The 14,907-nt window shown below is 44.5% G+C and overlaps 1 protein-coding gene across 3 annotated transcripts in view; it reads right to left on the minus strand.

Annotated features, from left to right (window-relative positions):
- DRC9 (dynein regulatory complex subunit 9) overlaps positions 1–14,907 on the minus strand; it is a 115,745-nt gene that overhangs the window by 78,915 nt on the left and 21,923 nt on the right. For all 3 annotated transcript variants that reach the window (XM_077290164.1, XM_077290165.1, XM_077290166.1), the window contains exon 9: positions 6,456–6,557. In XM_077290164.1, the coding sequence (XP_077146279.1) occupies positions 6,456–6,557 (102 nt within the window). The remainder of the gene's footprint in view (positions 1–6,455; positions 6,558–14,907) is intronic.

The raw sequence follows: 14,907 nt of genomic DNA on the forward strand, positions 1-14,907 counted from the left end.
CCTCCCTTCCTGGCGCTGTTCCAGTGTTGTCAGCATTTTCAATCCTAAAGATCACGTGAGGTTGTTGCATCATGTGACCTCTGCGTCCAATCAGCACTGACATCACTGTCCCCACTTTTGGACAAATCGAACATCAAGAGGAAGTCAGCCGTAGCCTTGGTTTTCTGTTGATGTTCAATATGTCTGAAGGTGGGGACAGTGATGCTGGTGCTAACTGGACACAGGGCTCATCTGGCATAACCTACCTTGAGCTTCGGGAACATGAGTGCCAACACCGCTGGAACAGCACCAGAGGCGAGTATAGTTTTTATTTTAACAAGGCCAAACTTGAATGAGAAGGAGTTGTCCTAGTAATGACTATGAAGAAAAAATTGGAAATGGTATAAGACGCAAGTACCGTATATATACAGAGGTGTACACTATAAACTATAGTATGCCGAATAGATGACATGGGATCATACAAGATCCATGATGTAGAACGCAAACCCAGCGTTCCGACACTAGGAACTACGTTGTGACCAAAAATCCTTTGGAAATCTTCAGATTTCATGATGCCTTGCACATAGTCAAGGCACCCAGTGCCATAGTCAGCAAAACAACCCCAAAACATCTTTGAACCTCCCGGATATTTGACTGTACTATGTTCTTTTCTTTTTAGACCTCATTCCGTTTTGGGTAAACATTAGAATGATGTGTTTTACCAAAAAGCTCTATCTTGGTCTCGTGCCAAGTGTCGCACACACAGTGCAAAGTTCAAATCAACTTCTCCCCTTTTTTCTGGTTTAAGGTGTGATTTTGAGATTGACCACATCAGTTACTTGTCACAAACTGAACAAGCATCAAATGCTTGAAACAAAGTTGTTTACCAAAAATTTGGTCTGGACCATTTTGGGGGTTTTGAGTAAAATGATGTCCAATTTGCCTTTTTTTCTGCTTTTTTTTGTGTGTTGTTCCAATACACCCAAAGGAAATAAACATGTATAAAAAACATATAATTGCAATAATTTTCTGGGAGAAATACTTAATTTTCTGGAACAATTTCAAAGGTGCCAACGCTTTCAGCTATTACTCTGACACATCTGCAGGTGTCCTTTCAGCACTGCAGCTTTCCTAAGCTAGACATTTTTTGTCAATTATAATCAAATATTTTTATTTTCATTTTGTGTGTGTGACTGGCTCATAATACTCATGTTCATTATATGCCAGTGTCAGATACATATTTTTTTTTATGTGGCTCACTGTTTATATGAAAGCTGAACTGAAAAGTACCGTAAATGTCATGGTGACACTGCAGCCTCAGGCTGCTGCATGCCTTGTTGGGCATGTAATAGTCACAGTAACTTGCAAGTGCTCACACTTGAGTCATTCTGTTAGCTGCTGGTTTTCTTTCTACTATACTATATTTGGAGGTAGTAACTGTTGCTATAGTTGGCTGAGCACTGCTCCCTTCAGTTCTAAGGGTATGTGCATGATTTACCATTCTGCGTTTCGTTTTTTGTCTTGTGGTATTGCCGTTTTCACTCCAAATTCTTCAAAATTGCCCAGGCAATTCATGAATTTCGTGCAGAGTTAAAAAAAATATATATATATTTTTTTTTTTATCAAACGTTTTTTGTCTTTTTGGTGCCGACATACTGAAAAATACACCGGGGGTGGTCAGGGGTAAAATGCTGCCAAGTTTTGAAACTTTTTAAGAACTAGCAATTGATGAATCAGGTGAAAACATCTTATCAATTATCTGTCTACAAAGCGGAAAATTAAAAAAATAAAACAAGTGAGCACATATAAAATAGACATCAAGAAAGTGCAAATAAAATACCGTAATTAAGTATTTGCAAAAAAATCAAACCCACAACTGAATAAAAAACAGGCACAAAGGCAATAATGAATAGAGGCTTAAATCACTGAGCTTTCTGCAAAGAAAGTGAGCGGAAACTCCAATTTTATTAGGAGGATTTGGAGAGTTCTTGCTCTCGGTTTGTACAATCTAAGGCTTTTAAGGTACTGTATTTTGCAGATTATAAGATGCACCCCAAATTTGGGGGAGAAAAATAGGAAATGTTTTTTAATATAGATGGTGTTTCTTATAATCCTTGCGTCTTATTGCTTATCAGGGGTGGCGGCTGAAGTGGAGCAGGGTCACTGGTGGCTAAGGCAGGAGTGGGACGATGTTGCGGACCCCAGGCTATGAGGAAGGGGTGTTTGGTGGTGCGGGGGCTCCACCAACATTTTGTGAAAGCCCGGAGCCCCCACACTTTCATGATTTACTTTGTGGTGGACTGTGGGGAAAATGGCGGCGGGGCGGCGCAGATAGAGATCTCAGTGCCAAGACCTCATCTCCCTAAATCTTAGTGCCGAGATTTACATCTGCGCATGCTCCGCCCCTGGTGGCCATTTTCCCGGAGTCCAACGCAATGTAAACCATGGAAGTGCAGGGGTTCCGGGATTTCAAAGAATGTCGGATACCCCACACCTCTGAACACCCCTTCCTCCCAGCCTGAGGAAACAGCATCGCCCCACTCTTGCTTACGCCATCAGTGACCCTGGGACCCCGCTCCACCGCAGCCGGCAAGGGATATTTGAATTATAAGACGCACCCCCATTTTTTACCCAAAATTTTGGGGGCAAAAAGTGCGTCTTATAATCCGAAAAATAGTGTTTTTCTCTGGAACACCGCAGCCTTTAAGTCAGACTGGCTGTATGATCTCACTCAGCAATCTGTCTTACCTGTCAGGTCTAACATCTAATCAGGGACATATTCTGATAAGGAGTAAAGAAAATCAACATGCAAGTTCACTGCAGTTACCTAAAGAAACAGAAAGCCGAAGTGGGGTGAGTGTTTTGCATGACACAGTACAGCGCATACTGCAGAGGAATGGCATGCATGCGTATCGTCCAAGAAGGAAGCCTCTCCTAGGGCCCATACTGAAAAAAAGCCCATCTTCAAGTTGCAAGGACCCGTGCTGAAAAATATGAAGAGTGGAACTCTCTAATCTGGAATAATGAGACTAAATGTTCTTGGAACTAATGGCTTCAAAACTGTATGGTGTCGCAAAGGTGAGCAGTACAAAGAAAAAGGCAACAGTGTCCTTCTGTTGGGCCACATGAGTACTTCTGGTATTAGGGAGCTACATTTCATTGAAGCTATCATGAACTCGTACTGCTCTAAATTGAAAGACAAGATGCTACCATCCAGTGGCAGAACTAGAGTCCGATGGGCCCAGGTGCATCCTGGACCTGGGCCATTACCGACCTGTTGGTCAGATATATGGGCCCTTGTAGTATTCTAGATCCTATAAAGGCATATGTATTTGTCCCTCATTTAGTAAAAATGTCCCCTATACTGGGGACCTTAAGTAATGTGCCCCATCTTAGTCACCTTGAGTAACAATGTCCCCTATGCTAGGCCCCTCGGTATAATGGCCCCTTCCTGGTATAATGTCCTCCATCCTGGTCCCTTCCAGTAAGGAAGTCCCCTATCCTGGGCCTCTTCCAGTAATAATGTCCCCCATCTTGGCCCCTTCCAGTAGTAATGCCACTGCCAATCTTTTCCATTTAAAAAAAGAAATGAACAATGATTCTTATCTTCTCAAGAAGTGCGGCATCCTCTTCCATAGTTAGCGCAGAGGCGGGCAGCCGACTTTAGCTTGCCTGTTACAGGCGGAGCATGACGTCACTGCAAAGCACCGCTCTGATTGGCAAGTTGCATGTATAGTGTTGCAGGGAGCAGGAGGGTCTCTGCACTGCAATACATTTCAGCTGAACTGTACCCAGAGTATGCACAATCCAGCTGAAATAGGCGTCGGCAGCCCCCCTCCCGCTCAGGCCAGGTTGCATCCACTGCAACGGAAATTGTTCTGCCTCTGATACCATCAACCTGTGCTCTTAGTAGTTGTGCACTTTTTTCATCACGACAATCACATCTAAGGCCACTGCTGCATTTCAGAAGATGAACAGGGTGAAAGTGATTCAGTGGCCAAGTATCTCTCCTGATCTGAACCCAATGGCTAAATTTGTCTTTTCTGCATCAACTGATTTGAGTAAAACTGAAGGTTTTGTAATAAAAATTTATATCATTAACCTTATTTTCATGTTATGGGTTAAAAATGTTTTATGAAACTCAATCTAATCTATATACAGTGGGTATGGAAAGTATTCAGACACCTTTTAAAATGTAGAAATTTTTGCAAATTTAATACAAAATAAAAACCTGAAATATCACATGGTCATAAGTATTCAGACCCTTTGCTCAGACACTCGTATTTGTCACATGCTGTCCATTTCCTTGTGATCCTCCTTGAGATGGTTCTACTCCTTCATTGGAGCCCAGCAATGTTTAATTAAACTGATAGGACTTGATTTGGAAAGGCACACACCTGTCTATATAAGGCCGGGTTCACATTAGCGTATCTGCGCAGTGTATGCCTGCGTATAGATCTGCATGCATCTTGCGTACATATATTTTACATTGTGTAAGCAGGGACATGCGTTGGGATGCGTTTGTATGCGGATGCATTAGCATGCATCGTTTTGCGGTGTGTGGCGAACGCACCATGTTGCATTTTTTGAGGCGTCAAATATGCACATCCCTTCTATGGGAGATGGGTCCACCATCAGTTCTATCAAAGGGAAGTGGGAGGGACTTCTTCCCGATGTAATGGGAGAGGAATGGGAAGAGATTCTGGAGTCTCCTACTAAAGTTTCTCCTTCAGTGAATAATAAGATGACCCAGTTATATATTATATACCAAACTTATTTGACTCCGACACGACTCTTCAGAATGGGTCGCTTCCCCTCATCAGATTGCTTACGGTGTCATACACGTGATGCAGACTTTATTCACATGATTTGGAGGTGCCCGATAGTTCTACATTTCTGGAAAGAGGTGACGACATTACTAACGTCTTTATTGTCAATTCCTGTCCCACCTGAGCCGCTGACCTGTTTATTCGGGGTGTGGGATGCGGAAACTTGGGATCATTATACTGGGATCTTCCTTCGAGAAACACTTTTCATGGCAAGGAAGGTACTGGCGTTAAGATGGATGGGTGGTTCCCCCCCGACTCTCAGGGCTTGGATAGATTTGGTGAATTTGGTTATCCCATATGAAAAAACACTATACCAAAATAGAGGATGTCCAGGTAAATTTGAAAAGATCTGGGGTAGATGGAATTCCTCTCACCACACTCTGTTATCTACACGGGCTGGATGCAAATGTGGGGAGATAGATGAGTGGTTTTTGGGGGCACCGTTCGCAGAGCAGGATTTACGTATGATTTTCCTTTCGGCGACTTACTATAGAAGGTTAAGTAGTTAAAGTTATATAATAGGTATTTTATAAGGTACAAGTGATTTAACATACACAGCGTAATACCTCTGTAAACTGTGGATAAGATATAACTCTGCAATTATTTGTATATTATGGTGTAATTGACAATGACAAATGCAAATCTGTGTAATGTTTGTTTTATTCTGAATTAATAAACGAATTAAAAAAATTAAAAAAATATGCACATCCCTGCACCGTCCCAAAATCACCAGCGACAGCAGCTGCACAACGGAGGTACCTGCACTACAGCGAAGGTACCTGCAACATCGTCCGAAGGACTTCTCCAGGAGGGGGGCTCTGAGCAGTCCGGGCACAGGCAGCAGACTTCCTGGCGGGGGGGGGCGTTTTTCGGACCTGGGTAAAAATTTAGTTCTCGGATTTGGCCTTGTACAGGCCAAAGCTCTGCGCCCGCTCTGCCCCCGCTGTGATGCGTTCCAGTGGCCCCGCCCACTTTTTCAGCGCTCCTCGTTCTGAACGAGAGTTGCCCATGAAATCTCGTTGGCCATCTTCCTACACCCTGTCGCAAAGCTGACAGGGCCTCCGGATGCTCAGGAAGCCTCCTGCTTGCCCAAATAGCAACGCGGAGTGTGATTCTCGTGGCTGGGACACAGGACCTGGGTAAGGAGCGCTGCATTAGCTCTCTCTCCCTTTCAGTATCCTTTCCTCTGTGGGAACCCTGATTAAGGGGGCACATAGGAGTACATGATGTCCCAGCTTCAGGCACCTAAAAAGCCTCATAAGGCTCTTAGTCTTTTTCACTTCATGTAACCCCCGCCAGTCTGCATTTCCAAAAGCTCAGAGTTTGCTGCTCTGCAAAGCCTGTGAGCCCAAATGCATTCAGGAGCCCCCCTCGCTGACACTGACCCCAGTGCCCTAAGTCCCCTGAGTGGGTCTCGTCTCTGTCGCAATCTATGACTTCTCTGGCCAAAGTGCTTGAATCCTTCAGTGTTCCTTCTGGGGTATCGTGGTGTTTGTACGTCTGACGCAGAGGGACCCTCCCCTACATGGGAACAGTTGGCTAGCAGGGGCCGCACCTGTTACATTCATTTGCAGTAATTACTTTGGAAGTAGGATGTACCGTTACGTTCAATATAATGAAAGGGTTAACATACTCCAAATAGATTACCTTAATTGCACTTGCGAGTTCCATCTTTTCTTGCTTCTTCTTTTGCTGGGCTCTCTCTTTCTCTAAGCGATCTTCAATAATCACAGTTTCATACTCTTCATACTGAATAATAAAAAAAAATTGTTGAATAGGCCACAAAAGCTCAAGAATACACCTAATATGATCCGGCATGCAGATTACAGCAAATCATAAGGGTGCGTTCTGTTGCAGATTAAAGGAACAGTATGGTGAATGAGAATGTTGTGGATTTATGCTGTGTATTTTGTCTAACTCAGCGGCACATTCACAGCATCCAGGAAGCTGAAACTGCAGTAATCTCGGCAATTTAGAGTGGATATTGTCACTTCAAATACATCCATAAAGTACAAGGGTGTAGCATTCATGGTCTGTAATCCATCTGTGGTTTTGTCTCCTGTTTTACATGCAATGAACCAAAAATATATTGAAATAGTGATCCATGAAATAACTTTTTTTTTTATAATTCTGTTTATTAAATTTACTATAAGAGCACATATAAACAGTACATCTAAGCAAATCATATAGCAATACCAATGACTGAAGCTAACAACTTTGTTTCCAAGTACCCTAACCCTCCCTAATCCCACCCTACCCTTCTCTGCGTGCACCTATTACATGAGTTATACTATGGAATTGGTGTAGGACCACCTATCCGCTGCATTGGGTACCATTGGGTATTCTCAAATTGAGCTTGTAGTTTTTCTTTGATCCCTGAAGGAAGAAATGGATAAAGAGAGACCATGTGTTTAAAATTTTCCCCGACAATCTTTCCTTATCGGTCAGCGCATCCAGCCAGTCCATTTTGAAAGGGCACATAATCTTAGTGTGTATGAGGGATTGTGGCGGTATAGCCGGGCTCAACCAGTGGTGCAATATGCTTTTCCTAGTGGCCGAGGCCCAAATCGTGAGAGTAGCTCTAATATGTTTAGGTAATTTACACTGAGTTTCTTCCAGGATATTAAAGATAGCCCGCTGTGGTGTGAGTGGTAAGGTAATCCCACACATCTTTTGTAGCTCTGCATGTATGATACCCCATAACTCCTGTATTTTTGAACAACTCCACAAATTATGGTATATATCAGTGTTTCGTGGTTTGCATTTTGAGCATGAATAAAGAGTTGAAGGAGACATTTTAGATTGGATATATGGGGTTATATAGGCCCTGTGTAATATCAATAGAGCCATATCCGTATAGCTGCTATATGCCAAGATCTTTCTCTGTGCAGCAGTGGCATCAAGGAAGTCACCCGTCTCAAAGCCCAGAATGTCCCTTGACCATTTCGCTAATCCCGTATCTCTCTCCTCCCATGACCACTTTTTGCGCCGTAAAGCGTAAATGCTACTTGTGGATGCCGATTGTAATCTCGCATTCCTGAGAAAACCATCCATACTATTCCTCCCTTCCCCCACACCTCCACCTGGCAAGCATTTTTGTACCAAACTACGTGCCTGAAGGAAGAGAAAAGGATGGTTATTAACCCCTTCACCCCCGGAGCTTTTTTCGTTTTTCGCTCCCCTCCTTCCCAGAGCCATAACTTTTTTATTTTTCTGTCAATATGGCCATGTGAGGGCTTATTTTTTGCGGGACGAGATGTACCATTGAACGATACCATTGGTTTTACCATGCCGTGTAACAGAAAACGGGAACAAAATTCCAAGTGCGATGAAAGTGAAAAAAAAGTGCAATCTCACACTTGTTTTTTGTTTGGCTTTTTTGCTAGGTTCACTAAATGCTGAAACTGACCTGCCATTATGATTTTTGAGGTAATTACGAGTTCATTGACCCCAAATATGTATAGGTTCTCTTTTATCTAAGTGGTGAAAAAAATTCCAAACTTTGCTAAAAAAAAAAAAAAAAATTGCGCCATTTTCCGATACCCGTAGCATCTCCAATTTTCGTGATCTGGGGTCGGGTGAGGGCTTATTTTTTGCGTGCCGAGCTGGCGTTTTTAATAATACCATTTTGGTGCAGATACGTTCTTTTGATCGCCCGTTATTGCATTTTAATGCAATGTTGCGGCGACCAAAAAAACGTAATTTTGGCGTTTTGATTTTTTTTCTCGCTACGCCATTTAGCGATCAGGTTAATCCTTTGTTTTTATTGATAGATCGGGTGATTCTGAGCGCGGCGATACCAAATATGTGTAGGTTAGATTTTTTTATTATTGTTTTATTTTGATTGGGGCGAAAGGGGGGTGATTTGAACTTTTATATATTTTTTATTTTTTTTATATTTTTAAACTTTTTTAAAAAATTTTGGCATGCTTCAATAGCCTCCATAGGAGGCTAGAAGCATGCACTACACGATCGGCTCTGCTAAATAGAAGTGAAGCACAGATCACCTCTATGTAGCAGAAATGCAGGGTTGCTTTGAACACCGACCACAGGGTGGGCTCAAAGCAATCGGCCATCAACAACCATAGAGGTCTCAAGGAGACCTCTGGTTGTTATGGCAATGCACCGATGACCCCCGATCATGTGACGGGGGTCAGCGGTGCGAGCAACTCCGGCCGCGCGGCCGGGAGCGCTAGTTAAATGCCGCTGTCAGCGTTTGACGGCGGCATTTAACTAGTTAATGGGCGCGGGCGGATCGCGATTCCGCTCGCGCTCATTGCGCGCACATGTCAGCTGTACAAAACAGCTGACATGTCGCGGCTTTGAGGTGGGCTCACCGCCGGAGCCCACCTCAAAGCAGGGGATCTGCCAGCTGACGTACTATTCCGTCAGCTGGCAGAAAGGGGTTAAACAGCGGGAAGCGTTGTGATGCTAGATCAAGAAACAGCACGGAAAATCCACGGTCCATCAAATCTATTGCTTGTGTGCATCCCTGATCTGCGAGAAGTTTATAAGACGACGTTGGAGTGCCTTTTAAGAAGCCAGGATTTACCTATAAATGGTTGGAATGGGGATAGCCTGGTATGTAGTTTGCAAAGCTTTCTACACCGTCTCCAAGTCAATATTGTTTGCCACAATGTTGGGTGTTTCTGGACCTCAGCCGGAAGTTCCTCACCGCCCAGATGCAATATAGCCGACAGTGAAATATGTGAACATAGTTGTTGTTCTAGGCTTACATTAGCGAAATGAGAGACTCTCCATATCCAGTCTATGGCGTACCTAAAATTAACTGCCAGGTTATACCTACCTATATCTGGGAAATTAATTCCGCCCTCTGCCCTTGATGCCTGTAATTTTAATAGTCTTATGCGTGTCCTACCCATATCACCCCAGATAAATTTCCGAAAAGCTGTGTTTAACAGTTTGAGATCTGCTCGGGATAGTAGTAGAGAAAGAGTCTGAAAAGCGTACATCAATTTAGGAAACGCTACCATTTAGATAAGGTGGCATCGTCCTGAAAAGGATAATGTGAAGTGTTTCCAAGAGTTTAGGAGACTGATTATTGATGACTAGATGGTGGCCCGATTCTAACGCATCGGGTATTCTAGAATATGTATGCGTAGTGTATAGCACAGCCACGTAGTACATTGCGAAGCCCACGCAGTACATTGCACAACAAACGCAGTACATTGCGCAGCCCACGTAGTACATTGCGCAGCCCACGTAGTATATTACGCAGCCCACGTAGTATATTGCGCAGCCCACGTAGTATATTGCCCAGCCACGTAGTACATTGCGCAGCCCACGTAGTACATTGCGCAGCCCACGTTGTATAGTCACGTAGTATGTTGCCCAGCCACGTAGTATGTTGCCCAGCCACGTAGTATATAGCACAGCCCATGTAGTATATTGCCCAGCCACGTAGTATATTGCCCAGCCACATAGTATACAGCACAGCCCATGTAGTATATTGCCCAGCCACGTAGTATATTGCCCAGCCACGTAGTATATTGCCCAGCCCATGTAGTATATTGCCCAGCCACGTAGTATATTGCCCAGCCACGTAGTATATAGCACAGCCCATGTAGTATATTGCCCAGCCACGTAGTATATTGCCCAGCCACATAGTATACAGCACAGCCCATGTAGTATATTGCCCAGCCACGTAGTATATTGCCCAGCCCATGTAGTATATTGCCTAGCCAACGTAGTATATAGCAATGTGGGCATCATATCCCTGTTAAAAAAAAAAAAAAAAGAAATAAAATAAAAAATAGTTATATACTCACCTTCCGGAGCCCCCGGATCCAAGCGAAGAGGTTACCGACGCTGCTCGTGCGCTCCGGTCCCAAGAGTGCATTGCGGTCTCGCGAGACCGCTACGTCATCATCTCGCGAGATCGCATCATGGACCGGTTACCGGAGCGTCGCAAGCGGGAGAGGCCTGTTGTCGATCCGGGGGCCGACGGACGGTGAGTATATAACGATTTTTTATTATTTTTAACATTCGATCGTTTTACTATTCATGCTGCATAGGCAGCATGAATAGTAAAAAGTTGGTCACACAGGGTTAATAGCAGCGGTAACGGAGTGCATTACACCGCGGCATAACGCGGTCCGTTACCGCTGCCATTAACCCTGTGTGAGGGCAGACTGGAGGGGAGTACGGAGCGGGCACTGACTGCGGGGAGGAAGGGGTGGCAATTTTTCTGCCGGACTGTGGCCGTCGCTGATTGGTCGTGGCTGTTTTGCCACGAACAATCAGCGACTTGGATTCCATGACAGACAGAGGCCGCGACCAATGAATATCCGTGACAGACAGACAGACAGAAGGACAGACAGAAGTGACCCTTAGACAATTACATAGTAGATATTAATGTTCTATAATTGATTCTATATAAAATGGACGGGTCTGCTGGGAGCTGTATACCCAAATATATTAATAGACTCTTGGCTCCAATGAAATGGGAATAAGGGATCACACAACCTCCCCGATCTGAAGAGTGATACGGCCTAGATTTGTTGTAATTGATTTTGAAGCCTGAGCACTTGCCAAAGTCTTTCAGGACCTCCATTATAGCCGGAATTACTTGGGCTGGATTAGCGATGAATAAAAGTATGTCCTCAGCGAAAGCTGAAGAAATAACACTTTTAAAAATATTTTTGTGACTCTAGTGTAGTAATGGTCGATCATTGTTACATATCAGCCTGGATAGGAATAAGAGCCTTCTGCACTCCATTTCTGTATAACCTCTGTACCTCTCTATGGCTATGACTTCATATTGTAGGATTCTAAATGATGCTAAGGCTGTGGCTATACTGTGACTTTAGCCATGACAGATGTTTGCTCAGTGTCACTGGTAGATTGTGTCGCTATATAAGTTAATGGGGTAGTGTTGCATTGTCACACAGGCAACACCTACAGCTATTGCAGCCAAAGTCACAGTAGCCCCAGCCTAAATGTGTGGATTGAAAAGAGTCAAAAGGGTAGGGAAATGGTATAACAAGAAAGCAATGGCAATCTAACAGAAATTGGTGAAACACCTTTGAGAAAATTGTAGGTATTTTATTCCTCTTTTGCTCCTTTTTGAGGAAACTGTATTGAAAAGCTTTTTGTTTCTTATGTTGGGGACTATGTTAATGATAGTTTTCCACAACTAAAAATCAATAAGGCATCTATATCACAAAATGTTTGTGAGAAAACCTCTTAAAGGATCGTTGCTACTCACCGTAAAATCTTTCTTGAAGCCTTCATTGGCGGACAGAGGTATCCATGAGAGTATGCTGCTGCCTCTAGGAGGCTGACACAAGGCAAAAAAAAGAATTAGCTCCTCCCACCGACTAGCACAAAGCTCTTAGTGAAAAGGCAGTAGGAGAAGCAAACAATAGCAACTATGTACAGGCCCAACTGAAGGTACATAGGCCCAACATATGCATAAACCAGGGATGGTGCTGTGTACCCCAATGAAGGCTCCAAGAAAGATATTTTACGGTGAGTACCAAAAATACTTCTTTCTTTATCGCTTCATTGGGGGACAGAATAACTTGCTCAAATCACGTTGGGCTAACGACGCTTGCAGTATTTTCCTACCTAGGACGGCATCAGCGTAACTGTAGGTATGTACCCTATAGAATCTTGCAAATGTATGGAGAGATGACCAAGTAGCGGCCTTCCACCTTAGTGGAATGAGCCATTTGTCTTTGACATGATAAGCCTCCCGAATAGCTAAGCGGATCCAATGGGTGATAGTAGATTTGGAGGCAGGGAGTCCCTTCCGGTGACCCTCAGTAATGACGAACAAGGAGTCCGATCGTCTGAAGGATGCTGTCCTTCAGAGGTAGAAGCACGGTGCTCTGACTAGGTCCAGGTTGTGGACAGACCTTTCCAGATCATGTACGGGTGACAGGCAGAAGGATGGAAGGACAATATCCTCTGATATGGAACAGGGAAACCACCTTAGGAAGGAAGGAGGGCATTGGAAGCAACTTATCCTGGGGAAAGACAAGAAAGGGACAGCAGCAAGAAAGCTGCTAATTCAGAGATCTGTCTAATGGAAGTGATTGCAACCTTCCAGGAGAGAAGGGAGTTTAGATATTCTGGATGGGCTTAAAGGGGGATCCCTGGAGAATGCTTATAATTAGGATAAGGTCCCACGGGTGTTAGCACCATGCTGGCTTCCTGGCGTGTCAGTTCACTCACCCGCACTGCAGTTGGTTCCTCTTCCTCTCATGCTCCACATGCTCCCAGCAGCACTTCCAGCCGGGCCTCTGGCTATGTTATAAGGGCACTCGTGCGCTCCCGCCCACTTAAAGGTCCAGCGCATGCACTTGCTATTTCCTCCCCAGCCAATGGTTTTGAGGCATTATGTATATATTGCTTCCTCTCCACTGGGGAGGTGCTTGAGCAATGTTCCTGTTTCAGTCTATGTTGTGTAAGGTCGCATACCAGTGCAGGTCCTGCCTGTTATACTCTAAGTATAAATCCTGCTTGCTGTACTCCAAGTACAGATCCCGCTTGCTGCACTCAGAAGCAAATCCTGCTTGCTGCACTCAGAAGCAAAGCCTCCTTGCTGCACTCTGAAGCAAATCCTGCTTGCTGCACTCAGACACAAACTCTTTCTCTGATACAAGCTCTGCCTGCTGCCCCATTCAGTCTGTCCTATGGGTGCAGCTGCTGCGTGACAAATGGTCTGTCCTGGAGTGGCACCTGGCGTTCATCGGGAGCCAAGTCTAACCTCACCATCAGAGGCTCTAGTGAACAGTTTGATGCTCGCTTAGTCATGCCCCTCCAGGCTCTCCGCGGCCCGTGGCACAGTGGTTCCACAAACCACGATCGTGACAACGGGGGGACGATATGGTAGTGCCACCCTGAAGGAAAGCCTTGACCTGGGGGGCGAGATGCCAAAATTTGTTGGAACTGGATTGAGAGTGCCGAGACCTGGCCCTTGAGGGTACTAAGAAACAAACTGGACTATATTCCTGATTGCAAAAAAGCCAGAATAGATGTAAGAGCAAAGGACATGGGAGCTGTGTGTCTATCTTCACGCCAGCGAAAAAACGCCTTTCAGGACTGATGATGAATGCGTTAAGATGACGGTTTCCTCTCCTTGATCATAGTCTGAATTACCTGAGGAGAGAAGACTGCCTTTCTCAGGACTTCGGCTTCAACGGCCATGCCATTAAATCGAGAGACCGAGAATTCTGGTGAAAGAGGGGACCCTGAGACAATAGGTCTGTTCAGTCTGGGAGCTTCCAAGGAACGTCTGAAAGCAGGTTGACTAATTCTGCGTACCAAGCTTTTCTGGGTCTGACTGGAGCCACTAGAATGCCTGGAACTCCTTCAGCCTTGATCATCTTGATGAGTCTGGGAATCAGAGGAAGGGGTGGAAAAAGGTAGGAAGTTGAAACGGAGACCATGGAATGACCAGGGCATCGTAACCAATCGCCAGGGAGTCAAAAGACCTGGCCACGAACTGAGGCACCTTGTTTTTCACCAGAGACGCCATTAGATCGACATCGGAGTGCTCCACCTCTGACAGACCTGTTTGAGCACAGATGGGTTGAGGCACTATTCACCCAAGGAGAAACCTTGACGACTTTGGAAGTCGGAGACCCAGTTGTCCACGCCTGGCATGTGGATCGCTGGTACTTTCCGTTTGGCCCAAGATGGAATCAGTGAGACCTCTAGCATGACTGATTCACTGTGTGTCCCACCCTGTTGGTTTATGTATCCCAATCTACAGGCTATGGCACTGACAACCAAATTCCACTATGGAACAAAGGATTCTACTTGTCCAATTAAAACTTTATATATAATCTTTATTAGAATCAATTAAAAGAAATTGACAGGTGTGTGTCCAACGCAACTATGAAAAACACTTATACCATAAGGCACAACACCCCCCTGTGTATCGCCAGCAATATCCAATTCCCATAACAAAATTATCTATTATAATTAAAAACAGGGTCTTTTCCCCATTAACACTGCCCTGCACCAAATATCCATCACACGTTCACAGCTTGTGACTCATCACTGGGCCATGTCCATATGAGACACCACCCCACATTTATATCTATCACAATACTCACTATAAAGTGCA

Source organism: Ranitomeya variabilis, chromosome 2 (assembly GCF_051348905.1).
Source record: "Ranitomeya variabilis isolate aRanVar5 chromosome 2, aRanVar5.hap1, whole genome shotgun sequence".
Lineage (NCBI taxonomy): Eukaryota > Metazoa > Chordata > Amphibia > Anura > Dendrobatidae > Ranitomeya > Ranitomeya variabilis.